The sequence below is a fragment of the Daucus carota genome, chromosome 2 (genome assembly GCF_001625215.2).
Source record: "Daucus carota subsp. sativus chromosome 2, DH1 v3.0, whole genome shotgun sequence".
Classification (NCBI taxonomy): Eukaryota; Viridiplantae; Streptophyta; class Magnoliopsida; order Apiales; family Apiaceae; genus Daucus; species Daucus carota.
The window spans coordinates 58,122,339-58,147,787 of NC_030382.2; the positions used below are offsets into that span (position 1 = coordinate 58,122,339).

The window sequence follows — 25,449 nt, forward strand, 5'->3', positions numbered from 1 at the left end:
ATAACATGTGGCACATACATGTATAAAGAAATGCAAATAAGGGAAAGATACTTAAATTTAACCATGGTTTATATTTTTATATAATTTAATAAAGTTTATTGGGGTTGTTAGTGAAAATAAAAGTTCAAAGGTTTTTTGGCAAAAAAATGATAAGTTGATTGGGTTTTTTGGTTAATAGCTCTTTTTTTACTAATTAAATAATAAGTTTTTTTATTTCGGACAACCTAACAGCTTCTTCCTTTACCTCGGACTCACCGGTTGTTTCCGTTTCTTCGTCAGTTTATTAAACTAATTTCTTCTTTTAATTGCCCATTAATGTTATTCACAATTATCGTTCTCTATGATTTATTATTGTTTGATAAGATCAAAGATCAAAAAGGAGTTTCTTGAATTCTACAAGGCTCTGGAAAACACATCGGATCGTATTGGAAGAACTAGGGCTTAGCAGGTAATTTTACTTTGATTGCTGTTTCTATAAATTGAAATATGACGATGATGAATTCAAAATTGCATGCAAGCCCTTTGTTTCTGGATTCCTTCGCATATATTAAAAAAAGTTTCTGCAACAAAAGATGAAGTCAGATGGGCATGTACATTATATTGATCATCAATACTTATTCCATAATAATTTCAATACGATTTCGACCCTCCACATCTCAAACTGAATTTTTAAGTATGGTTGTCGATTGTCAAGCAAGGTCTATGTGCGGGTTCCTAACATAAGTATGTTAGTAACATATATATTAGTACATACATACAACGGAAAAAAACGCTTAACAGTTTAACTCTAAGTTTTGGATGTATCTGAATTTTGATGTATACCGAGGGTGCTATGGTTTTTATCTGTTATTTTTATTTTTAGGTTTGAGTGCAGTTTGATTTTGCTCCAAATTTGAGGGTTTCATTGGAAAGGAAAAGCTGAGTGTATGTGGATGACTTTGAAAGCCCCATGGATCAGTTCAGGCAAATCGGGGAGGTTTTGGGAAGACTTCAGGCTCTGATGGTGTTAAAAGACGACATCTCTGTTAACCAGAAGCAATGTTGTCTGCTGTTTGATGTCTACACTCTAGCTTTCGAAACTATCTCAGAAGAGATCCGAAAAAACTTGAGACTAGAAGATAAGAACACCAAGTGGAAAGATCTGGAGTACCCGTTTAAAGAACTCCAGAGAAGATTCAAAGAAGGCGAAAATTACATCAAATATTGTCTGGACTTGAAAGATTGGTGGGGGAAAGCTATTAGCCTCTATCAGAACAGGGACTGTGTTGAGTTCCACATTCATAACTTGCTATGTTGCTTTCCAGTTGTTATTGAGGCCATCGAAACTGCTGCTGAATTGTCAGCTGTGGATCAAGATGAAATGCAAAAGAGAAGATTGATGATAACAAGAAAGTACGATAGTGAGTTGAATGATCCAGTGTCTTTTCACTGGCTATTTGGAAAACAGTACTTGGTTCCTCGAGAGATCTGCAAAAGACTCGAGGTTGCTGTCAGAGAAGATAAGTGGTTACTTATTGATACAGTCAAGGGGAGGAAGAGTTCAGATTCTGATGTTATGACCAAGCATGAACACAAACTTGGAGATTTCTTGATTAGCCAACTATGGGACTCGGAAACATTAGAGGTATTGCCAAGCTGGATTCTGACTGGGGCTACAGATTATCATGTAAAGCGAAGACTAGGTACGACAAAAAGTCGCATAAAGGAGATCCACTGGCTGGGGGAGAATTTTGCTCTAAGAAACTTTCATGGGGAGATTGAACCACTATATGCAGAAATTTCTTTTGTTCTATCACTATCACATCCTAATATAATGCAATACCATTGTGCTTTTTACGACAAGGAGAAAAAAGAGGGAAGCCTCATTATGGATCTGATGCAGAAGAATCTTGCAGTATATATAAAAGAGAACTATGGTCAGAGAAAGAAGGTACCGTTATCCATCCCATTCGCAGTTGATATAATGTTTCAGATTGCAAGAGGTATGGAATATCTACATTCTCGGAAGATATATCACGGAGACTTAAACCCTTCGAATATTCTTCTAAAAGCTAGTAATTCATCCTCAGAGAATGCTCAAGTGAAAGTTACGGGGTTTGGTGTGACCTCTATAAAGAGTTCTATGCATCGGACTAAATCTGGTAACCGGGATGAGGCAGATCCTGTTGTGTGGTACGCCCCTGAAGTTCTGGCTGAACAAGAACAAGGAAACAATAGTAGCTTAAAGTATACAGATAAAGCTGATGTATACAGCTTTGCAATGCTTTGTTTTGAACTACTGACAGGGAAGGTTCCCTTCGAAGATAATGATTATCTTCATGGAGAAAAGGTAATTCGAAATATAAGATTAGGAATTAGGCCACTATTTCCACACCCTTCACCAAAATACCTTGCAAACCTACTCAGAAAATGCTGGCAAGCTACACCATCAAATCGACCGAGTTTCTCATCAATTTGTAGGATTTTACGCTATATCAAGAAGGTGCTAGTGATGAATCCTGATCATTGTCAGCCAGATGCACCACCTCCTCTTGTCGATTATTGTGACATAGAGACAGGGTACTTGTATAAGTTCCCTGAAATGGAAATTTCTTATCTGGATTCAGTCTCAAGAATTCCATTTCAAATGTTTGCATACAAGATTATTGAGAAGGATAGAACTTCTATCAGCTCGAAAGAGAAGGGCTGGGATCTGGCAAACGAAGCATTATTACCAGGTAGATCAGGTTCAGTCCTTGAAGAAGATGCGGATGATGATATATTTTTGCAAGAAAATGATCACAGGTCAGTTCAATCTGAAGTTTTACAAAGAAAAATTTCATCAATATCAGATGGTGATCTAAGGTCAGTTTATTCTGAAAATCCAAGACCGAAACACCTATCGCTTGCAGATGTTGATTATAGTCCACCACACCCTCCAGCCCCAGAAACCAAAGTGCTGCCAACAAGTGATATTCCAGAAAGAGACTTGACAACAAATGATCCAGACACAACATGTTTGAAAAATCAAGAGAAAACAGCACAATCCACAGTAAGACTTGATAAAATTTTCCCTCCTGAAAATTCAGAAATCAAGAATACACAGAGGGTGGAAACTCAAAGCTCAAGTTCTGCTACAATCCCAGACAAGAAAATTGTGAGAATAGTGAGGTCCACACAACGGACAAGACATCTACCACGTTTCAAGATTTCAGAAAAGAAAGTTCTAATGCCCAAGAAAATAATAGATCCAAAATCTAGCACATCGCCAAGTTAGTCTTCTCTATTTACACATCTAGTGATCCTTTCTGTCTTCTCTAGTATCATCGATAATGAATTCTAAATTTTTTGTTAGTTACTTCTATCAAACTAACTTTAAACATGGATTCAGGTACCTTCAAACGTCTTTCGCCAAGAACTTCACCAAAACGAACTCTAAATGGCATTTCATCTTTGTCTTCAACAGCAACAGTTTCTAAAGAAACAGCAGCTAGGACTCCTAAAGCATATTCCATCTCTTCACCGGCAAGAGTTTTCAAGGAAACACCAATAAAAAGTCCTAGAGAATATTCTGTATCTTCAACTGTAAGAGGTACTAGAGATTACTCGGTGCATATATATCCTAATTGCTAACCCTTTAACTAGATCTTAATCAATATACATGATTTGCAGGTATACCCAAAAGCCATTCACAATTAAGTTTACCATCACAAACTCTTCCATCACCTCGGTCTTCACAAGCAAAAACCTATAAGGATACACCAAGGGCATTTAAAGAATCACCACCACCACAACCACAACCACCACGAGTGCCTAAAAACACATCACCTACATTTGCTTCACCAGAACGAGCTTTTAAAAAAAAAGATCAACACCAATGAGTCAAGTACTTGGGGTCTTAGTACTAAACAGAGTACTTGGGTTCTCCTAATGACTAAAAAGTGTATCATGCCTAAATCTAACTGGGGTTCGCGGTGGCGGAGGAACTGGATCAGAAAAAAGAACCTTAGTCTCAGCAGCTATGAGTCCCGGAAGAACTCAAAGAGATCAGTAGTGATGAAGTTAACAAGTTATGTACATCATCTTGTAGGCATTTTGTTTAACAGAACTACTTTTCTTAGAAGTCTGTATAGTTCAACCAAATGAATATGTAGGTCTACAATTTTCAGCTGCTTCTAGATGCAGAAAGTAACTAGATTGTAGATGATTTTTGAACCAGAAAGAAAACCTGTTACTTTATGAATTACAGCGGCAGAGGCTATAATTCTTGGATTGTTTTTTTAAATTTTCTATTTAAAATATTTGATTTAACTGTTTATATTTGATTGTAGTAATCGAAAATTCAACTTCTTACATTTCTGTACTATAAGCCAATATATAGATTAATTGGACGATCAAGGATTATTTTTAAATTTTTTACAAAGATCACCACAACAATATATGGTCAACTTTGTATTATCTTTATGTAATTGCAGATATATATACATGAAAAATCAAAAGACAAAGCCTGAGAATTAAAAGAAGCAAACCTGCAAATGCACGGCGATAGAGAATCAAGAAAAAACAATAAAAAAAATCTCTAAACATTCCACGATACACTCTCCTCTAGGCAAGTAAACATCACCGTTCAACTTTCATGGAAAAACAGTTACATATACAAGTCAAGATTTAAAAAGGTAATGCACACCTTTCTCTAGACTCAGTTTCTATACGAGGCTGCAAGAATCAATGCATTCATTGATTCCGCAGGTAGTAAAACCCTTCCATCTTGACCGAAGTAAGTCCTCTATTATGTACAAGTCAGCTGGTATCATTTGTGGACCCAAAATTTTGTAAGCATTTCCTCTCATTTAGTAGGATATGGGAAGACATTGATTTTACCTCTCGATCCTGAAAAGTAACATCCTGGCTGCAAATTTGGAATCAATTTCAGTAACTAGCATTCCTTCAGATCATCTGCAACAGTTTTATAGATCCACTGGAATTAGCAGCAACCACCATCTCGGATTCTTTCCTCCAACAAACACTTGAGACAAAATGTCCCCCGTCATCATCAGTCTCCTTCCCAGAGATAGGATCAATCGAGCCAAACTTGTGAGAGGTGATTGGCATGGGGAGAGATCTATAATAAGCAAAAACCTGCAGAGACAACACAATTTAAGATTTAGGAGGCATTTAAATGGACATGCTTGCTTTGCCAACAGATAGATGCATAAGAGTGCTGTAACCGCTAGACACATTATTATTATTATTATTTATTACAATTACAATAGTATAGACATTAACACATTTACAGATGATTGGATAACCAGACCGGTCATAAATATTGGAACCACAAGCTTGTTTCAATTCAAGCAAGTGACCTTTACTGATAGAGATCGGAGACATTATCTAATAGTCTATGACATCTAGAACCCAAGTCACTTTTTCTGTGTCAATGCTTCTAATTATACTCTTCTCAGATAATCAAGGGGTACGACAGCATTCAATTGGTGAAGGACCAATTTTCTCAGAAATTGACATGCTAAATATCATCTACATATTTGTCTTTTACACCGACATACAAGCATAATTCCAAATAGAGTTGGCCGCAAAAGTAAGAATAATATCTAGACTGAAAACAATAACCACCAAAATACAATGCATACCTCATTGGTTTCCGAACCACACACAATGTACCCATCATCCGTAACAGATAAACCTACAAAGTTCTGTTGCAGCCAAAAAATGCAAGTTAAATGCTGTTTAAAAAGAAGAGAAGCAATATAACATTAAAGATAGTTGTAGTAAATACTGAATCCCACTTGTAAGTATTTTGTTTATCTTCCAAAATAAAGAATTCTGAATGGGGACTCATACCTTTTCATTAGTATGACCACGAAGGGTTGAAATGCAACCCTCATTCGCAACAGCACTGGTACCGGTTTTGTTAAGGTCCCAAATTTTTAGTGTGCTGTCGGTGGATGCAGATATGAGGGTTGCTGAATCAAGAAATTTCACATAGCTAACAGCCCTGGCATGGCCGGCTAAAACACACCATGGTTTTGAAGTATTTCGAAGATCAAAGCAGTAAGTCTTGTAATCTGCAGCACCAAATGCAAGCAAATGGCTGGACTTCGGAGAGAACTGAACACAGCAAACATTTGCAACATTCCGAATTGTGCATACACTGCTCTTCTGCAAAAATGAAGAAACTGAATTAAATTATTACTATTAAAAAGCCTTTCTGAATGTCAATCCTACAACTGTGTTGCGGCAAAGCAGCTTCAAAATTAGAGAGGAGTCATCCTAATTCCTAATTCTGCACAGATGCTTCTCGGTTGTCAGGACTCTTTATGTGCCCTCTACAGCGTATATATTTCTGAGCTTACTGACGACAAGATAATTGCATAAAGTCATAACTAAGCATGTTTCACTATCTGTCGTTGTAATAAACCAGCAGCATGATGCAATAAATACACATCAAAACAGATAAAGAGACAACACAAATTCAATAACATTTTTTGAAGGACGAGAAAACAAAGGGAGGCTACCTCAGTGATATTCCAAAGTTTCACAGAACAATCATCACTCCCACTTGCTAGTTTAGTTGGATCAACTCGAGAAAAGTCAACAGACCAAGCCCTTGCACTGTGCTCAGCATACTGGGATATTTCTTGACCAGTTCCCGCATCCCATAACTGAAACGAATTTCTACGTTATACATGATTACACACTGGACACAATGTTTATATGTTAGTGATAGAAGTAATATCATCAGTTCCTCAGTCCATTACAAACATAGATACAAGTTACTTACAACAGTACACCGGAAATATAATTATCATGTTACAATTTTTTTTTGTATATTTCTTTGATTCTCACTCACACACACGAAAGAATGATATTATATCAAAATTTAATTTCAGAAAAATAAGAAAATGCAATATTCCCAGTTGGAATCACATGATAGCCAACAAATTCAGCAAAAACTCATTTTTGGTTCAGTTATAAATATAACAAGAGTATTATATTAAGTTATGAAAATGTAATAAGACAAAAAAACACACCTTAACAACGCCATCATAGTCAGTCGAAGCGAGATAGTTCCTAATATAGTTATTCCAACTAGTGCAGCTGAGCTTCGACTTGTTTGACAACTCAATCACTGGATAATGTATGTCAACGGAACTATTAAGGAATGCATTAAAGTCATATATCTTTATTCTCTTGGACACCCCAGCAGCAGCAAAGTATTCCTCATTTGGGTCAAAGCTTAAGGAACATATAACATTTGCGTTACTAAAATCCCCATTCCTTAATGTGCCACGTACTTTGAACTTGGTGTAGCGAGCATACTTGCACAAACCATTATAGAATACCCCTAGGCCATCTGCTGATTTCTTTGGTTCTCTATCTTTCTTTGCATGATAAAAAGTTTCTCGACCTTCTAGCAATTCCTTAACATCACATGTAACAGGCCCATTACTAGAATTGTCAACAGTAGATCTCACAGAGAAATAGACACTTTCAAGCTGATCGATATTCTTCATCAACCTTTCTTCGTTGCAGAAAGGAGCTGTTTTATCATAATTCACTCCTAAACTTGACTTGCCTTTGTCTAATAATAATTTCCCTCTTGCATGGAGTGACTCCTCAGGTAAGACTAACATCTTTGTCCGTCTTTTCTCAACCTCCTCAATATCCGCTTCCAATAAACTGATTTCTTCCACCAACTTTGAGGAATGCTTGTTCTTCTGTTGCTGTAGAGACTCGAGAAAATGTAATAACAAGTCTGATTCTGCATCCTCGTGTGTGAAAGACGATGAAAAGTTGCTCAAGTCTTCAATCTCTTTGATAACATCAGATTTTAAGATTTCTCTGTTAGAAGCCAACAATTACAAATAATAATCATTAGACAATTAACGTAGTATTTTAAAAAACATATAGAAAGCAAACAACTATTACAAATGACAATCCTCAGACAAACATACTTAATGTAGTATTTAAAAAACATACGGAAAAGCAACATGATGTTAAATTTATAGTAAAATTTAGTAACTCAGCTATCAGCTAAATCTATTTATAAATACAGGATGACTGAAAATATAAGGTAAAATTACTTGGAACTAACCTATACAATCGGGAACTTAATGCACTTGCGCAACATTAGAATAGTATACAAGTGAGGCTATCATCTTAAAGGAACCAACTATCATCTTCACTATTACTAATCCCATACCTCACATCACATTCACAATACATTAGACCAAGATCTAAGACTGCTATCAAAACTAGGTTACAGGGTACATATGTGTTCTATACCTAGTTTACCAAAGATTTAAAGTTATGCTACTGCTTTTAGAATTTACTTGTATTACTATTTTCAGTTTTGCAAGTTCAAAAGTTAACATCTATTACGTGCTGTAACATGTTACATTTACAGATGCATACAGCTGTATCAAACATTGATAGTACAGGAGAGTACCTAGCTAACGGCTGGTAACTAAGCTGTGTAGATTATGTAGATATATACCAGTACTTCTTAACTACCCAGACTTTCAATGCTACCCATTACATGTAAATATCCTTAAACATATTCTAAATAGTGTTTTAACTAATACCTTGTCGTTGGGCGTGAAGAAGGTTCAGGATGAAGCAGCCAAAGACAAAATCCTGCCTCCCTAGGACTTCCTGACAAGAAATTCGGAGGAAGTATCCTATTACGTACATCGAGCATTGCAACATCATGACCTCTTTCTGAGTCAAAGGAGCAAAGCAACTGTGAAAGATGAAATAAAAACAAATATAAATTCACAGGTGACCAAAAAGAAGTTTTTTTCTTAAGAAGCATCCTGTAGTACTTACACATACTCAAATTGATTAAAAATATATAAACAACAGCTAAACAAGTTAATACTCCTATGATTCTGGTATAAAATTTGTTAAGTGTTGTATCATATAATGAAATAGTATACAAGTCATATAGCCACTTTATTGTTCTTTTTATAGCAGGTCTCTACCCCAATTTCTGCTTTCTAATTCAGAACAGGCAAGGTTCATTTGATCTTGCAACATTATGCTCGACCCAATAATACATACCTCAAAAAGAAGAACCCCGAGACTGTAAATATTTGATGACAATGTGCAACACCTTTTATTCAGTTCTTCTGGACTGGCATACCATTTCACTTCTTCTGATGTATCATTAACAGATCCTAATATCAACTTGGAAGAATCAGACATGTGTTCACCCTTTAAATCACTCTGAGTAACACGTACTGGTGTAGGGCTATTGTCATCATAACATGCACTCCCAGCATATTGTGCACCACCATATCTTACATTTATCTCATTAGCGGCTGCGAGACCTGATTTATGTGGAAACCGAGTCCAACTTATAACTGAATTATTGTCCTCTTCGGTTCTACCTCTTTTGGCAATTGGGCTATTACTGTGCTCCATTGGCCTCTTACCATTTCGATGATTCAGCTGGTAGTGTGCATCTCCATCGATGAAATTCCCCATTTGAACATTTGATCCAACATACTTTACCTCGTTTGATTGCAGCAACTTAAAGTAAGAAGGCCGCAAGTCAAGCAGAGCAAATCCTTTAGAGTGTGATTTACTTACCAAATTCACAATTTGCTTAAAGATATGCAGGCTCTGTACTTTGTTTCTCTTGTTCCTCCCAAATTTCAGCCATTGTCTAATGCTGACACTATCATGATGCGGAACAGAAGTTTCTGTATTTAAATTTAAGAGTAAGCTGGGAGTAACATGAGGCATAAAGGCTTCAGTACTTGAATTGGAAAGTATGTCAGGGTCAGTAATAGCTTGACGAGGAGGCTTAACAGTTTGTCTTGCAGAGTTAGGAATGACACGAGGAAGAGGAGCAACAGTTTGACGAGCAGGGTTGGGAATAGCACGAAGAGTATCTCTATTTGAGTTTCTAACCGGGTTGGGAGTAGCATGAGTAGAAGCGATAGCAGTTTCTTTATTTGAGTTCAAGGGTGTACCTGAGTTGGCAATAACATGAGGAGGCAGCCTAATATTATCTCTACTAGAATTTGCGAGTGTGCCTGAATTTACCTGCATAACAGCTTCTCCATTCAAATTTAAGGGAGCATCTATATCTACCTTGTTAGCACTACCGGCCTTTAAAAAAGACTGATCACTGAACTCAACCCGAGGTGCCGGCCCTCTACATACAACTCCTTTACCCTTCAAAGTATCTTTCACAAAATATTGTGTGAACCCAGATCTGGAGATGATTTTCGTCCTCATTAAACTCGGAGATAGTATCACATTGCCTGACGCAACTTGATTTCTAGTTTTGTCAACTTCATTGCAATTGTTGTTAGGAGAATCTCTATCCAACATTTCTGATTTAGTTGTGCATCCTAGATCCTCCCGGACACTAGACATTTCTTCAAAGTTGAATCTGGCAGCAGCCTCTACATGGAAACTAGCATCTCCAGCTCCATGATTATGTGGAGATTTGTGATCGAGCTCTGATTTACTTGTGCATCCTACATCCTCTAGAGTATTCATTACCCTCGTTTGAGAGCCTCTATGTCCAGATCCACCTAAAAGATGATGCCACCTGCTTTGTCTAGTTTGTAATTTATCTCTACTACTCAAGTTACTCTCTGCATCTAACTTTTCACTACTACAATCTCTTAGTGTCAACTCTTCAAAGGTGTCGTCGTTCTCAAGGCGATTACTAGACGATACCTGTTCAGATGCATTAATTCTTTCTAGGTTTTCACCTCCCAAAGTAGCTGCAAAGAAACCAAGTGAGTTCTTGCGATCACCAGGTGTTACCATTTCATCCAATCCCATTACATTTGTGCTGTTAGGGTTCAGTGAATAATCATTATCCTTGCTCTGCTGGTGTGTAGCATTTATAGCTTCCTCTGCAGTAATTTCATCGCCGATGCTAACATCCATACTGGAACTTCAGAATTTCCCCGATTAAAACCCCGTTTCTCCTAAAGCTACACAGATGCAAAACAAATGTTACTCCAAGTGACTATAGCTTAAATTAAGCAATAAAAAGCTAGATGATAATATTACATTCCATCATAAGTTCAAAATTCATTTACAAACATATATACAAAGGAACAAAGAAAAAAACATGAAAACCGTAATATACATTGAACAAAGGATCAAGGAGATAAATCTATACTAACATCACTACAAAAACATATTACGATCGATTTTATGAACTTCAATCCCATATCCAAACATACTTAATATATACCAGAAGGGGTCAATATCTATAAAACATCAAAATAATATATTTGCATACTATCCCTAGCTTCCCTACCATTACAATACATACACATTTTTACCAATGCTTACACAATAAAGGTATCAAATTGATGTAAAAATTGAAACTTTATCCCTTATTCAAAATTTCTTATCATAAGCAAGAGCAATAACATTTCAGCTCAAATAAATCATAGCTAAAATCATTTCCACCATTAATTAGCAGATAAAAAATCCAAACTTTATGAAAAAACAATGAAAGATAGCCATACCCCACAAATATCTGAGGCCAAAGTGATGAGATAATGCAAAAGATCACTTTAGGAAATCACTCAGATCACCAAAAACTGTCTGTATTTTATAAAGACCATACCTTGTGAGTTGTGATATCAGAAGATAAAGTTGTGAAGAGCAGACTCCATCAATGGCTGAGATGAGGCCACGTTGATCACTACAAGGATCAAATACAGCTTATGAATGAAGTTCTTGAAGCTTAGTCAAGTGGGTTTTGTGAGTTTTATATAAATATTTGGACAGAATGAAGATGAGGGTTTGGCAATTCAAGAAGATGCAGAGATAAAAAAAAAATATTGAGAGAGAGAGAGGGAGAGATACAGGGAGAGAGAGAGAGAGATGTATTATTAAATGTAATTAAGTTGACGTGGCATGTTTTAGGCCAGAATGAATGGGCCTCTAGACAGACTCTATGGCTTGGTTCTGCTCACTTTATGTCCGGATGGGACTGTATTATTAGGCTGGACATGGGTTATTAGCAGGCTCGCCAACTTAATTTAAAATTACAGGGAAAATATATTTTTTTGCCACCCAATTTATTATTTGTTTAGAAATCTATCATTGAACTATAATTTATTTTTTTTTGCCACTAATGTTAGGTTCGGATTTTTTTTTGTCACTAACGTTAGGTTCGGATTTGATTATTAACACTATGTTATTCTTTTTAGATTTAATTGCATTTGGCACCCCCTTTGATTTCAATATGTTGCACATTGCACCTAATAGTTTTGGAATAAACACTATGCAGCCCCTTACTTTTAACCCGTAAGACACTTTGCACCCTTTCCGTTATCTTCTGCCGTTCCCGTTAACTTTTGAAGGGACATTTTAGAAAATTTTATTATATTTAATTAAAATCAGACTTTTATTAAATTTTCCGACCATCTAAACGATATTTTTTGGAAATCTATTTTTCAGTAGTCTGCAATATAATAGTGATCTGTGTCTATATCTTTATATGTAATACTCCATATGTGTCCTAGGTAGTTTATCTTAGAGGACGAGAGTACAGATTTTTTTTACTCAAAAAGGAAATCTCAAAATTAACTTATGGAACTATATTTATAAAAAGTGGGAACCTTGAAATATCTGACCAGTAGTGGTAAAGAACTATAAAGTCAAGTGATACTATATTTTTGTGGAGTATTAAAATAATTCATAAAACAAAATTTTTTAGGTTCTTGAAATGCCTGTTAAACTCTCGTACTTCAAGGTAAACTAGCTAAGAGACATATAGATGACTGTATATAATGTTATAGACACGTATCATATTACCATAATATTGCAGGCTACCACTATGTTTTTATAATGCTAAAAAAATAACATATTGTTAATAATCAAATCAAAACATAACGTTAGTGACAAAAAAAAAATCCAACGTTTTTTTAAGGAAAAAAAACCAACATTAAATTTTATTTAGAAAAAATAAAATAAAATAATTTTTGAAATTTTTTGGAGTCTCAAAATGCGTGTCCAACTCTCGTCCTCCAAGGTAAACTATCTAGGACACTACATAAAGATATAAACACATATCAGATCGTCATTATATTGCAGATTAACACTATATTTTAATAATACTAAAAAAATAACATAGTGTTAATAATCAAATCCGAACCTGACGTTAGTGACAAAAAAAAGTCTGAACCTAACATTAGTGACAAAAAAGAAAAAAATTATAATTCAGTGGTGGGTTTCTAAACAAATAATAAGTTGGATGGCAAAAAAAAAAAACTGTTTTCCCAAAATTATAATACTAAACGGGAAATGTACTGAATCAGTCGGTGGTCCGTCCATCTCGGAAATTCGATACGGATTTAATTTGAAATCATAAATTTAAATTAGAATTTCGAGTTAAAATATTTTATATAAAAATTGGATATTTTGAATTATTTGAATGAGCATATAATTATACGTATCTTATATTTTATAAAAGAATGTTTCTGTATGTTCATGTACAGACTAATCACTAAGTTAAATGAAAGATTCTAACAATTATTTTGTGCAAGTCATTACCATAAATGAAATTTGAGATATCTAATAAAAAAGATACTCCCCTGTCCCTCTCATTTCTTTACTGTTACTGTTTTGGTATGTCCTTCTCATCTCTTTACGTTGCTATAAATAGTAAATTTTTCTCATCATTACACTCCACTATCTTCCCCTACTATCTCATATTTAACAATAAAAACTACTATTACACCCACTAAATCCCACCACTTTACCCACTTTTCATCTAATTTTACTCATTTTTTACACATTATCTTGGTCTCCGTGTCCCACTCCAATGTAAACAATTGAGGGGGACGGAGGGAGTAGTTGTTAGTGTGTGTGTGTCTTTTTTTTTTTTGCAGGATGTACATACTCGTAAATGAGTTGTATCATCTAACCGAAAGATACACAAATATATCTCCGGACGTGTAGATAATAAGACTTTAAAGTCTGATGAAAAAAAATCTAAAGTCTCTTTCCAAATTCCTGAAAATCAAAGCTAAGTAAAAAAAAAACATAAGAATGATAAATTAAGTAAAAAATGTGGGGGGAAACAAAACCCACTTATGACAAAAATATAATAATATAACAACTTATTCAAAAATTAAAATATTAGAAGTTATAAAAATATGATACAATTGTGAAAAATTATAATGTCTAACCAAAGTAAGAACTTTGATTAGACACCCAATATTAAAGAAATCATAATAAATACTAATCTTTTCTTATGATGACAAAAATACATAAACAAAAAATTTAAGTTTTTTTGTTAGGAAAGGAATGAAAAGAATTAATCCTTATCTTTAAAATTTTTTTATTAAAAATTAAATAATATTTAAATCCCAATGAACATAAGTTTATTTTTAATTATCCAATTAGTCAACAAAGGTTATCATTAGCATCACAAAATATAAGAACTAATAGATTCTAATTATTAATCTGAGACAATAATCGTGCCAACCCATAATGGTCCAAAAATATACGCCACCATTTATGGCCATCCAAAAAATAGTACAAATTCCTTGAACATAATCAAGACCTAAATAAAAGCCATCGGTTATGGCACCTAATAAATTCTAATCAATAATTAATATATCAACAAATTTAATATACCATTTAAGTCGAATAAATGCACATAAAAACACTTCCTAAACAGACCTCTATTCAAAAACATGACCTAATATGTATATGTAAATATAAAATCGCATTTACACAAATATTTAATTCCATCTAATTTATAACCGAAGAATTTAATTCCTTCTTATACCCACAATTATTACACACCAACATATATACATGTATAATATATAAAATTATACCATAATTAAAACATTTGATATTCAAATCATAACAAATCAATAATCTATTCGCATATGCAAGTAAAAACAATTTTAAAAACTAAAACTTATAATGTAGAAGATCAAACACACACTAAAACATATCCACCAATCAAGAACTACCAATAACATATATAAAAAATTAAAACAAACTCCGTTTTTGACTAATTTTGTGGCTGACCAAACAATAAGTATGTGCGCGTGTTAAGAAAATTTCTTTACAGAAAATCAAGTTTTACATTATTTATATATTAATTAATGTATTAGAATTATTTATTTCATTTAAATATAATGTAAATTGATTTCTCTAAAACTTGAATATTGTATATTTATAATAAATATTTATATAATAATTATTTTTTAATATTAAATTGAATAATTTATATTCAGATCAGATATTCTAATCGGCTAAAATAAGTAAACTTGAACTCAAGTCAACCGAACCGCAATCAAATCGAGTAGAAGAAAAATACGATAAACCGGTGATTAAGAAATCCAGACTTAAATTCGAGTTTAAACTTGATTAATCGGAGACTCCAATTTAAAATTTGAAAAGTGGAAATTGATTTGAAAATTAAACTATTCAAATTAAATACTTGGAAAAGAACTACCAAGTCAAATAAAAATGTGAGTCACGTGAATTATTGAAGGCATTATTGTTTGAATTTAAATATTTCTTTAATTTTTAAAAATCAAATACTCATAGTATTTCTTTGTTTAGTATTATCCTGAATTGTGCACATAGAACTGAGTTCCCCATAAAAATAAATTATTACCGTAAGTATACATGTCACACATCTCACATCCCACAGTTCCTGTCGGCGGCTCATCCCCTAAAATATACTACTCCATAAAACTATTTAATCATAGATTCACTTCTTTATAAAGCCTGCATTTATAATTATTATATTGAAAGAGAGATTGGGTTGGGAAAGAAATGAAGTTGAACTTAAAAACATGGAGTAATTTCTTGCGCAAGAACAATCACTTTGTGGTTAAATTAGCTGTTGCTTTTCTCTTCGTGGGTGTTGCTTTCAGGCTTATCTCACCTCGATCCACTCAATATCTTGATGTTCCAGAAACCCCTTTTGTTGAGAGGTCTGAAACTCAAGGGTCTGTGAATGTGCCTGAGATTATTGAGCAATTTTACCATGAAGGTACTAAAGATTGGACTTATATCTGGGGGTAAATAGAGATTTGATATTTATTTGTGGGTTTTGGAGTTTGGGGGACTTGGTTTGTGTTTTGGTTGGTTTGATGTTTTTAGGACAATGAAGTTGTTTAGATGGGTTTTTCTTGATAATGTAGGGATGTGTGAATTTGGTTGTGTAATCAAGATTTAGATTTTATTTGTGGGTTTTTAGTTTGTAGCTTGTGATTCTAATTTTGATTGAATTGATGTTGGTTTGTGGTGTTTTTGTTGAATTTGTTTGGTTATGAATGTGTTCAGCACAATGAAGTTAATTTTAGTGGTTTTTGGCTAATGTAGAAATATGTGAATTTTGTTGTGTAATCATGATTTAGGTTTTATTTGTGGGGTTTTGAATCTGTAGCTTTTGCTTCTAATTTTGATTGAATTGATGTTGATTCGTTGTGTTTTTAGTTGAAATTGTTTGCGTATGTATGTGATAGGAGTGTATTAATGTATTTGATTATGATGATCTTTTAGAAAATGGAGGAAGATGTGATCTGTAATTGCTTACTCAAGATTTAGTTTTTGACTATTTCTGATTCAAGTTTTGCTTGGTTTAATGTTGGCTTGTTTTGGGGAAGTATTTGGTTATGTATGAGATTAGGATTGCAGTGTTTGATTGTCCTGCGTACTGAAATGCATTTGATTTTCGTGAAATTTGATTAATATAGGAAGCTGTAATCTTATGGTTGGGAATTGGATTCGGAACCCGGAGGGTCCAAGATACACAAATGAGAGTTGCCAGTTTATTGAAAGTCATCAAAATTGTATGAAGAATGGGAGGCCTGATACAGAGTATCTTTACTGGAGGTGGAAGCCAAAGGATTGTGAGTTGCCCCAATTCGATGCCAAAAAGTTTCTTGAAATGATGAGGAATAAAGCCTGGGCACTAATCGGTGATTCAATATCGCGAAATCATGTTCAGTCGTTGCTTTGTATTCTGTCAAAGGTAAAATCCATATATTGTCATTTATGGTCGAGTAAATGTTAGTTTAAGATGATTTATCTCTATTACTATAGTAACCATGATCATGCTGATATAGAATCATGGAAGTACTCTATATGATATGATTCTTCTTTGTTTGCTAGTCTGATTGACCAGTAAATTGTTCAGTTGACCATAGTGTTAAGACGTCATCCGATGACCATGGTATCTGCTAGAGTCAAGCTTCTTAACAAGACATGGCCTATTTTGTTTGCTTCTCCGGTTCTCCCATTTCAATTTCGTATCTCCATTATGCAGGACAGATACTCTGTTTCTTAGTTACCTTTCTGATCTCATGTTTTACTTTTAGAGCTCATACCATATATTTAATCAACATGTACAAGTATATCTTTTTTGACGTAAACTTGCCAGTTTTTAACATAAGGCTAGACTGCGAGCCATTTATTTTGGTTACGTCAATTACAATTTACAAAAAATACAAATACTCTATTCTCGAAAAAAAAAGAAATACATATACTCATGCACATATGCTATGTCGGTAGTGCAATTGGGCCCCTATTTTCATGTCAGTTGAATGTAAATAATTCAGAATTTGATGATTTCTTGTTAAAGCACCTATATGACATAGTTCTTTTGGCCTGAACCTAAATAACAGGGTTTGATACTCCCCTTGTTTTGCATTTTAATGTTTTTCTGGTCATAATATTCCAAGAACCAGAGGTGGCTGCGAAAAGGCTCTAGATTCTCTAGTACGACAGTTTCAGGATCACTTTCACCTCTTTATAATTTTGTAGTACAAGGAGCTTATAGTAGGTTATTGACTTATTGTACAGAGTGGAAAGCAAATGATGGGTTATTATGAAAGCAAGTCCTTGTGTTTGATGGTTAGGTCAATTGTAAGTTTCAGAATACATTGAAAGAGTCTAAAGAGGGTTCACCTTTAAAAAAGAGTAATCATTCTGCTTTATTGTGACTTCAGTATAATCAAAGGCGAGCAACCCTTTCCATTATTTTAAATTCAAGCCGCAAGACAATTTCGTTTCAGGTGTGTCATTATCAATCAAACCAGAACATGTGTCGCCCGTCGTATACTATGCCATTAACATGTTTTAGAAAGCTACCAGGTGCTTGCTTAAGCAGTTGTTCATGTAACATACTCGGAACATGCATCAAATTTGAGATGCTCAAGTTGTTTATCCTATAAACTTAAAGGATGTTGGCATGCAACAAACATGAAGTATAAAATATATACATAACAGTGAGTGCGCGCAGTTGCTCACACATACAACTATTGTCCACATCACCTTGCAGCATAATTTTTTTTGCCTGCAGATGCGATTATATTTTGTGGTGCAAGTTAGTCATACTTCCTGTCGTGAGGTGTTACTAGCTCAGCCTGTAGTCAAGCATGACAATCTAGAAAGCAGGGATACTTCATCTGGGTGAAGAACTGCGTAGGGGATACTTGGGGGTGCGGGGGTGCGGCGGGGTGCGGCGGGGTGCGGCGGGATACGCACGGGATACGCCACGTGGCGTATCGGTGGAGGCAGTGACGGGGATACGCGGGGGTGCGGGGATGGGGGTGCGGGAGTGGCACAAATCGTAATTTTTAACAACTTTTTTTTTAAAAAAAAAAAACTTAAAATTAGTTGGTCAAAATCATTGAATCACTTATATTGTAATAGTTATTTATGTATTTTAATTGTCAAGACTTAAGGATGACTAATTTAGTTATTCCACTATTTTGTCCTACTTAAATGCATCTTATGAATTTTATATATATATATATATATATATATATATATATATATATATATATATATATAGGCTCATGATCAAATACAAACTACTCTTAAAATAAAAACTAAAAACCACATATTTACCAATACACCCACCCCCACCAGTTACCTTTCTCTAACTACATATACATACAGACTTGCATCCACGTCCCTCTTCTTTCACATCTCTGTCCCTTTCTCTTTCTCATCTCCCCTGCTACTCATCATCACGCGACCTTATCATAACATTCCTTCCTTGCCGTAGCTGCCACCGTCCATCATCCACTATTGTCACTGCGTCATCACGCATACTTCCTCTCTCTCCTCCCCAGATACTTAATTAAGCATGATTCTCTTATAGTTAATTGCTTTCTTCATATGTCGTTATGTCTTGAATATTGAAGCCATGATTGCTATTTCATTTAGTGAATAACTAATCAGTAAAGTTGCTTATTTAATTACATAAATCGTGGTTACTACTGTATTAGTTAGTGATTTTCGCTTTGCAAATTAGTGATTTGTGCCGTACAAGTTAGTGATTTTCGCTTTAGAAATTAGTGATATGTGTTGCAAAAAATGGTGAAAATCTCCAGAATTTACTGAAACCTTCAGATCTGTGCTTGTTAGCCATTCCGCTGATAATAACGATGATGGAGATAGTGGAGGTGGTGGATATTGAAGGGCGAGAGCATGGAGTGGGCGGGGCACGGAAGAGGAGGGTCGGTAGAGGAGGCAGGTGGCAGAGGAGGTGGCTGAGATGGCGGAGGAGGGAGACACGGGCGGCTGAGATGGCGGAGGAGGGAGACAATTTGATAAGGCTGTGGTTTTAGGCGGTGTATTATCACCGGAGCTGTGGAATACAATTGGGGTTGCAATTGAAAGATGGCGGTGGAGGTGAAGGAAGCGGAGGAGAGGAGGCGGCAGTGGTGGAGGTGAAGGAGGCGGTGGCGGAGATGGAGGTGGGTGAAGATGGAGATGGTTGGGAAGATGAAGAGGGAGGTGTAGATATTAGTGATATGTGCTTTAAAATTTAGTGATATTTGAGGTGGGTTTTTAGTTTGTAGAATAAGGAGGTTTGTATTAGAGTAAAACTCTATATATATATATATATATATAATATATTTAATATTTTAATATTTGCCGTATCCCCCCGCACCCGTATCCCCATATTTTGGAATTTGACGAATTCCCGTATCCACGTACCGCGCACCCACACCCCCGCACCCGCACTCATGCTTCCTAGATGACAATTATTACCATAGATATGCATTGGTCTTGTGGTTAACTTATCATTTTTAACCTTTCAGGTCGAACAACCTCTTCATGTTTACCATGATCCAGATTACAAAAACAGAAGATGGCTCTTTTCCTCTTACAACTTTAGTCTCTCACTTATGTGGTCACCTTTTCTTGCTGAAGCTAAGATTTTTGAAGATTACAATGGTGTTTCAACATCAGAAATTGAGCTGCAACTTGACAAACTTGATTCACATTGGACTAGTGTGTACGATAATTTGGACTATATAGTATTTTCATCAGGAAAATGGTTTGTCAAAAGTGCAATATACTATGAAAATGACACAATACAGGGCTGCCATTACTGTCCTCAAAGGAACCTAACGGAGCTGGGTATTCGTTATGCTTATCGCAAAGTAATCAGTAACGTCTTTGACTATGTCATCAAGTCTAATCACAAAGGCATGATCTTTTATAGGAATCCAACACCAGATCACTTTGAGAATGGTGAATGGTTCAGTGGCGGGAACTGCCAAAGAACAAAACCAGCTGAGGAAGGCGAGTTCCAGTACAATGTGTTGAACAAACTTCTTCGTGAAGTTGAATTAGACGAATTTGCAAAGGCTGAAATCAGGGCTTCTAAAGCTGGAGTGAAGCTTAAACTTCTTGATGTGACTCCTCTTTCATTACTGAGGCCTGATGGACACCCTGGTCCATACAGACACTTTCACCCATTCGCAAAGGATAATAAAGAAAAAATTGTTAACGACTGCTTGCATTGGTGTTTGCCCGGGCCTATAGATGCATGGAACGATGTATTAATGGAGATGATTGTAAAAGGCTGAGTAGATGAGGCAGATAATGACAGACCTGCCTTCATCACCATGTGAATACCAGAGATTCAGTTCATAGAATGAGGTTCTTTGTTCTAAACTTGTTTTCGACTAGTTGAGTATATGAAATTTGTCTGTACTTGGTTGTCAACCTACCTTGTTGTTTATTACAATACATTTCGAGTTCAATGATGAGGTAGCCTTTCTGTTTTAATATCTGAATTTTTCGAAGATTATATTGGTGTTTTGTCAATCTGATATTGAGCTGCATCTGGCAATCCAGTTTGGAGCCTAGAATTTATCTGTAGTTGAGGGCCACTGCAGGGAAATGAGGGAATAATGAAGTAATAAACTATAACTTAGGCTAATATTATATACAGACATGTTTATGTAATTGTATTACATTTAGATGAATTTATAGTGTGGTCACTTAATTTTCCACTTATATCAACTAACAACTACTATGGGTGAAAGAGTGATACAAATCAAACTGAACTTTTGATTTTTATATATGAGAGAAACAATAGACGAAAGATAACACAGAACTATCCAATCGTGCTCTCGGAAATATATAAATTTAAGAAACGAATTTACGGAAATTATATTATTTGCGGGACCCTGCCCTGGCCTAATAAAGCTCCGGCTAGTGTTCGAGTCCACAGATTCTAGATGAAGTAGTTACGCTATCTGCTTCAACTTTTTGGTCTAATCATTTCTTTAACGCAACAGATGAGAATGTATTGCTCAACATGTTACTATCATATATGCTTCCAGTCACTTTAAAATCACCATAAAATGTATTTCAAAATAGATTTTTCAATAGTCAGGCCTCAAAATATTTTTCTAATTTATATTGAAAAATAATAATTTTTTCGGTTCAACGGAAACTGCAACTAATATGAGATTCTTAGCAATTTGTAATGACATCTGATTATGTTCTGATAACAAAAAGGACAGCTGATTGTCTTTTGTCAGCTTTCGTTTTTAAAAATATGTTGCAACAATCAAATGCATATAAACTTGGACGCATGTCGTAGAGAATATAATAATACACATGTCTAGTCCTAGATGATCTGTTGTTGCTGAAAAGCACCTCCGTGCATGGCCTGCTATGCCGCCTTTGGGGACTTGATTTCCTTTTTTTACTCATCCAGCTCCTCAATCACCCACACTCTCTTTCACTATGTTTATTTATATATGCCGCAGCAGCCCTTGCAAATTATCCAATTATAATTATTCATATATGACTTGAGGCATATAACACGCTGGCAAGTTACTCTTAGGCCTTGGCTCATTATTCATGGAAAATGCAAAGGCAAACAACCCAGAAAATGGTTCAGTAGTTGCTGATAATAGTCTCAGAGATGATGCTGGTGCAGCTTTTGTTCTTGAATCTAAAGGTACCTGCGATTTTATGTGATTTCAGCTTGATGGGGATATCATATTTCAAGTAAATTTTTAGTTACTATATGTATCTTTAGTTAAAATTTAAGTTTGAGCCCCGGCTGACCTCCAAAACTCAACTGAATATTTTTTTAGTCTCGACTGTTTCACAATCATGGTTTCGCCAGCAATGTTAGATTTATGTTATTCTCGGGTGAAAGGAGAGTATTCATTAGGCTATTTGCAATGGTATTAATTTTTGGTATTATTGTTTGTTGAAATATCGCATAAGATCCATTTGAGATTTTCCTCTAACATCAACCGGTTCTCAACATGGTATCAGAGCTCTGGTTTGGCGGATGTCTTAAATTCGACTCTCCATCTTCCTCAATATTCTTACAATATGATATGGACACGAAGGCATTAATTTTAAGTTGATATGCAGGGGAATGGTATCATGCTGGGTATCATTTGACAACTGCGATAGTAGGGCCAACAGTACTGGCGTTGCCGTTTGCGTTTAGAGGGATGGGCTGGGCGCTGGGATTCTTCTCCTTGACTGTGATGGGTGCTGTTACTTTTTATGCTTACTATCTCATGTCACTTGTGCTTGATTACTGTGAAAATTCCGGGCGTCGCCACATCCGATTTCGTGAACTTGCTGCTGATGTATTAGGTAAGTTGTCACATTTTGACTTAATGGTTGCTTAGTCTGGATTTTTAATTGCAATAATACAGTTCAGATAATGGATCGTGTGTTATTTATTATAGTTCACTTTAAGAGATAGCTGTATGAGTCAGTGTTGTAAAAATCCCCGATTTAACCGATTAATACCCTGCAAGGTCGGTCACCGATTCGATTTTTGAAATCCGATTAATCCTTATATATATTCCTTAATCGAAGTATATATGATAAATTATTAAAATTAATATACTATATTACTTTAAATATGAATAATTATAGTGTTTATGAATATAGTAAATATATTAGTTACTAAATAGCTAATATAATAATAACTAAATATTAAATAATATTTTAATATTAAAATAAATCCGATTTTCACTACGATTAATCCTTCCGATTAATCCCCGATTTCCGATTAATCCCTAAATCGGTAGCTCAACCGATTAGGTCCGATTCCCGATTTCTGTAACACTGGTATGAGTATGTTTGGTTTGGTTTGCTTTTTAGCGTACATTTTCTTGAAAAGAATATGTTGTTGAAGTCAATGGACCTTTGATGGATTAGATGTTCTTGTGCTTATTTTTATTAGTATTTTTGCATTGTCATATCCCGGGGTCTTTACAGAAACAACAGATAGATTAATACCATAATGTTAATGTGTTCATTTCTTTAGGGTCTGGATGGATGTTTTATTTTGTTGTATCAATACAAACGGCAATCAATTTTGCAGTATCAGTGGGATGCATTTTGCTTGCGGGAAATTGCCTCCAGGTATAGGAACCTTCTAGCTCATTACCGTATCTCAGAAAATATCATGCCGAGTAATTGGTCACTGAGTGCCTATATATATATCTAGTAATAGCCGAGTCCTCTCTGACTCTTTGTTTTAAGATCATCTACAGGTTAATCACTCCGACCGGATCCATAAAATTGTATGAATTCATTGCAATGGTGACAGTAGTAATGATGCTTCTCTCTCAAATGCCGACCTTCCACTCTCTCAGGCATATCAATCTAGGTTCACTTCTTCTCTGCTTAGGCTTCTCTTTTCTTATTACAGGGGCTTGCATCTATGCAGGTAAATTCTTCAGTGTTCAGTCACATTATTGTATTTCCTTGTTAATTTCAGAGCACTTGAATTCGGCTCGGGTGTAAAAAGTTGCTCAGATGATTTCCTAGCTTATAAATATAGGTGTTTTCATCTTTTGTCATATCTTGTAGGTTCCTCAAAGAATGCACCTCCGAGGGATTATTCTCTAGCAAACTCATCATCGTCAAAGCTTTTCGGTGCATTCACTTCCATCTCTATAATAGCTGCCATATTTGGAAATGGGATACTGCCTGAGATACAGGTAATTTCAGCACCTCATCAAAAGCAACTTATTATGTAGTTCGTATCAGTTATTGTAAAATCTACCTTCACTTGACTTACTGTTTTCTTACTGATGGCCCCGTTTCCTACTTCATATTTAGGACAAGGTAGAAGATAAGCTTTCAGTACATTGTTACTAACGATATGAACGGCAACTATGTCAATCTGAACAGGCAACACTGGCGCCACCAGCCACTGGGAAGATGGTGAAGGGCCTAACACTGTGTTATTTGGTAATTTTTGTCACTTTCTGCTCTGTTGCAATTTCGGGCTACTTGGTATTCGGGAACAAATCCAGTCCAAACATTCTGAATAACTTACTGCCCTTTGAAGGACCGTCATTGGCTCCAAAATGGCTTATAGCACTTACAGTTAGCTTTGTTATTCTTCAACTCTTTGCCATTACCCTGGTAAGCTCTTAACCACTTTATTTATATATCCAAATCGCCAACCTTTTTTTAAATTGTATTATCAAGTAAGATACAGTTTTATGACAATTAGTACCGACATATTTGATTTATCATCACTAGGTTTACTCTCAAGTAACATACGAGATCATGGAAAAGAAATCTGCTGATGTGAAGAAAGGATTGTTCTCCAAAAGAAACTTAATCCCACGGATCATGCTTCGCTCACTCTACATGCTATTATGCGGCCTTTTTGCTGCAATGCTGCCATTTTTTGCAGACATCAGTGCTGTAGTTGGAGCAGTTGGCTTCATTCCTCTAGATTTCATTCTTCCAATGCTTTTATACAACATGACTTTCAAGCCTTCCCGATCTTCCTTCATGTATTGGTTTAACAACACAATTATGATAGTCTTTACATGTGTGGGACTCTTGGGCGCATTCTCTTCAATACGACAGTTGGTTCTTGATGCCAAGACATTCAAGCCCTTTTCTGATTAGTTGGAGTAGATCCTCTTGTAACTCTGTCACTTCATTAGTGTAATTTTTGATCTTCAGAGTCTCTGCAATATTGTTTTAGCTAATTCAAGCTGCAGAGCATAGTAAATAGGTTGGTTCTTGTACTTAAAATTAGTTCTGTAAAATTCTGTACTTGGATTTTGTATAGAAGGATTTAAGTTTCTGTTAAGTTCTAACTCCAGTTCTTGTATAAAAGGATGAGGAATTTATTTATGATCAGTTCATGCATATTTCAAGCTCAATTAC

At 35.3% G+C, this 25,449-nt stretch overlaps 4 protein-coding genes across 5 annotated transcripts; 3 read left to right on the forward strand and 1 right to left on the reverse strand.

The window, feature by feature from the left end:
- The first annotated feature begins 229 nt into the window (after nt 1-229).
- LOC108207909 (uncharacterized) lies at nt 230-4,453 on the forward strand. Its single transcript, XM_017378340.2, has 4 exons — nt 230-448; nt 863-3,251; nt 3,371-3,571; nt 3,652-4,453. The coding sequence occupies exons 2-4, from the start codon at nt 950-952 to the stop codon at nt 3,858-3,860; spliced, it is 2,712 nt and encodes a 903-aa protein (XP_017233829.1). The 5' UTR covers nt 230-448; nt 863-949; the 3' UTR covers nt 3,861-4,453.
- Nucleotides 4,454-4,527: 74 nt separating this feature from the next.
- On the reverse strand, nt 4,528-11,891 carry LOC108209432 (protein SPA1-RELATED 2). The gene is made up of 8 exons (XM_017380333.2): nt 11,606-11,891; nt 9,061-10,958; nt 8,583-8,740; nt 7,029-7,839; nt 6,513-6,659; nt 5,839-6,156; nt 5,628-5,690; nt 4,528-5,118 (listed from the first exon to the last, which is right to left on the reverse strand). Exons 2-8 carry the CDS (start codon nt 10,909-10,911, stop codon nt 4,927-4,929), a joined length of 3,540 nt encoding a protein of 1,179 aa, XP_017235822.1. The 5' UTR covers nt 10,912-10,958; nt 11,606-11,891; the 3' UTR covers nt 4,528-4,926.
- Nucleotides 11,892-15,590: 3,699 nt separating this feature from the next.
- LOC108210088 (protein trichome birefringence-like 23) lies at nt 15,591-21,051 on the forward strand. Its single transcript, XM_017381345.2, has 3 exons — nt 15,591-16,009; nt 16,716-16,993; nt 20,076-21,051. Exons 1-3 carry the CDS (start codon nt 15,790-15,792, stop codon nt 20,847-20,849), a joined length of 1,272 nt encoding a protein of 423 aa, XP_017236834.1. The 5' UTR covers nt 15,591-15,789; the 3' UTR covers nt 20,850-21,051.
- Nucleotides 21,052-21,922: 871 nt separating this feature from the next.
- LOC108206763 (probable GABA transporter 2) lies at nt 21,923-25,422 on the forward strand. 2 transcript variants are annotated; one of them, XM_064088453.1, is made up of 7 exons: nt 21,923-22,237; nt 22,666-22,896; nt 23,579-23,676; nt 23,797-23,923; nt 24,127-24,257; nt 24,451-24,687; nt 24,808-25,422. In XM_064088453.1, the coding sequence occupies exons 1-7, from the start codon at nt 22,138-22,140 to the stop codon at nt 25,183-25,185; spliced, it is 1,302 nt and encodes a 433-aa protein (XP_063944523.1). In that variant the 5' UTR covers nt 21,923-22,137; the 3' UTR covers nt 25,186-25,422. The 2 variants fall into 2 exon arrangements, with proteins under 2 accessions (XP_063944523.1, XP_017232651.1); XM_017377162.2 differs by having other exon boundaries at nt 21,926-22,237; nt 23,797-23,983.
- Nucleotides 25,423-25,449: the final 27 nt, after the last annotated feature.

Bases quoted from the DNA above. Each gene is read 5' to 3' on its own strand.
- LOC108206763 (XM_017377162.2), top strand. From the start codon at position 22,138: ATGGAAAATGCAAAGGCAAACAACCCAGAAAATGGTTCAGTAGTTGCT. The intron at 23,984-24,126 runs GTAAATTCTTCA...CATATCTTGTAG, and splicing joins AGGGGCTTGCATCTATGCAG to GTTCCTCAAAGAATGCACCT. The intron at 24,258-24,450 runs GTAATTTCAGCA...CAATCTGAACAG, and splicing joins GGATACTGCCTGAGATACAG to GCAACACTGGCGCCACCAGC.
- LOC108210088 (XM_017381345.2), top strand. From the start codon at position 15,790: ATGAAGTTGAACTTAAAAACATGGAGTAATTTCTTGCGCAAGAACAAT. The intron at 16,010-16,715 runs GTACTAAAGATT...TGATTAATATAG, and splicing joins TGAGCAATTTTACCATGAAG to GAAGCTGTAATCTTATGGTT. The intron at 16,994-20,075 runs GTAAAATCCATA...TTAACCTTTCAG, and splicing joins TGCTTTGTATTCTGTCAAAG to GTCGAACAACCTCTTCATGT.
- LOC108207909 (XM_017378340.2), top strand. From the start codon at position 950: ATGGATCAGTTCAGGCAAATCGGGGAGGTTTTGGGAAGACTTCAGGCT. The intron at 3,252-3,370 runs GTTAGTCTTCTC...ACATGGATTCAG, and splicing joins AAAATCTAGCACATCGCCAA to GTACCTTCAAACGTCTTTCG. The intron at 3,572-3,651 runs GTACTAGAGATT...CATGATTTGCAG, and splicing joins TGTATCTTCAACTGTAAGAG to GTATACCCAAAAGCCATTCA.
- LOC108209432 (XM_017380333.2), bottom strand. From the start codon at position 10,911: ATGGATGTTAGCATCGGCGATGAAATTACTGCAGAGGAAGCTATAAAT. The intron at 8,741-9,060 runs GTATGTATTATT...CATCTTTCACAG, and splicing joins TCGGGGTTCTTCTTTTTGAG to TTGCTTTGCTCCTTTGACTC. The intron at 7,840-8,582 runs GTATTAGTTAAA...GGCTTCTAACAG, and splicing joins TCTTCACGCCCAACGACAAG to AGAAATCTTAAAATCTGATG.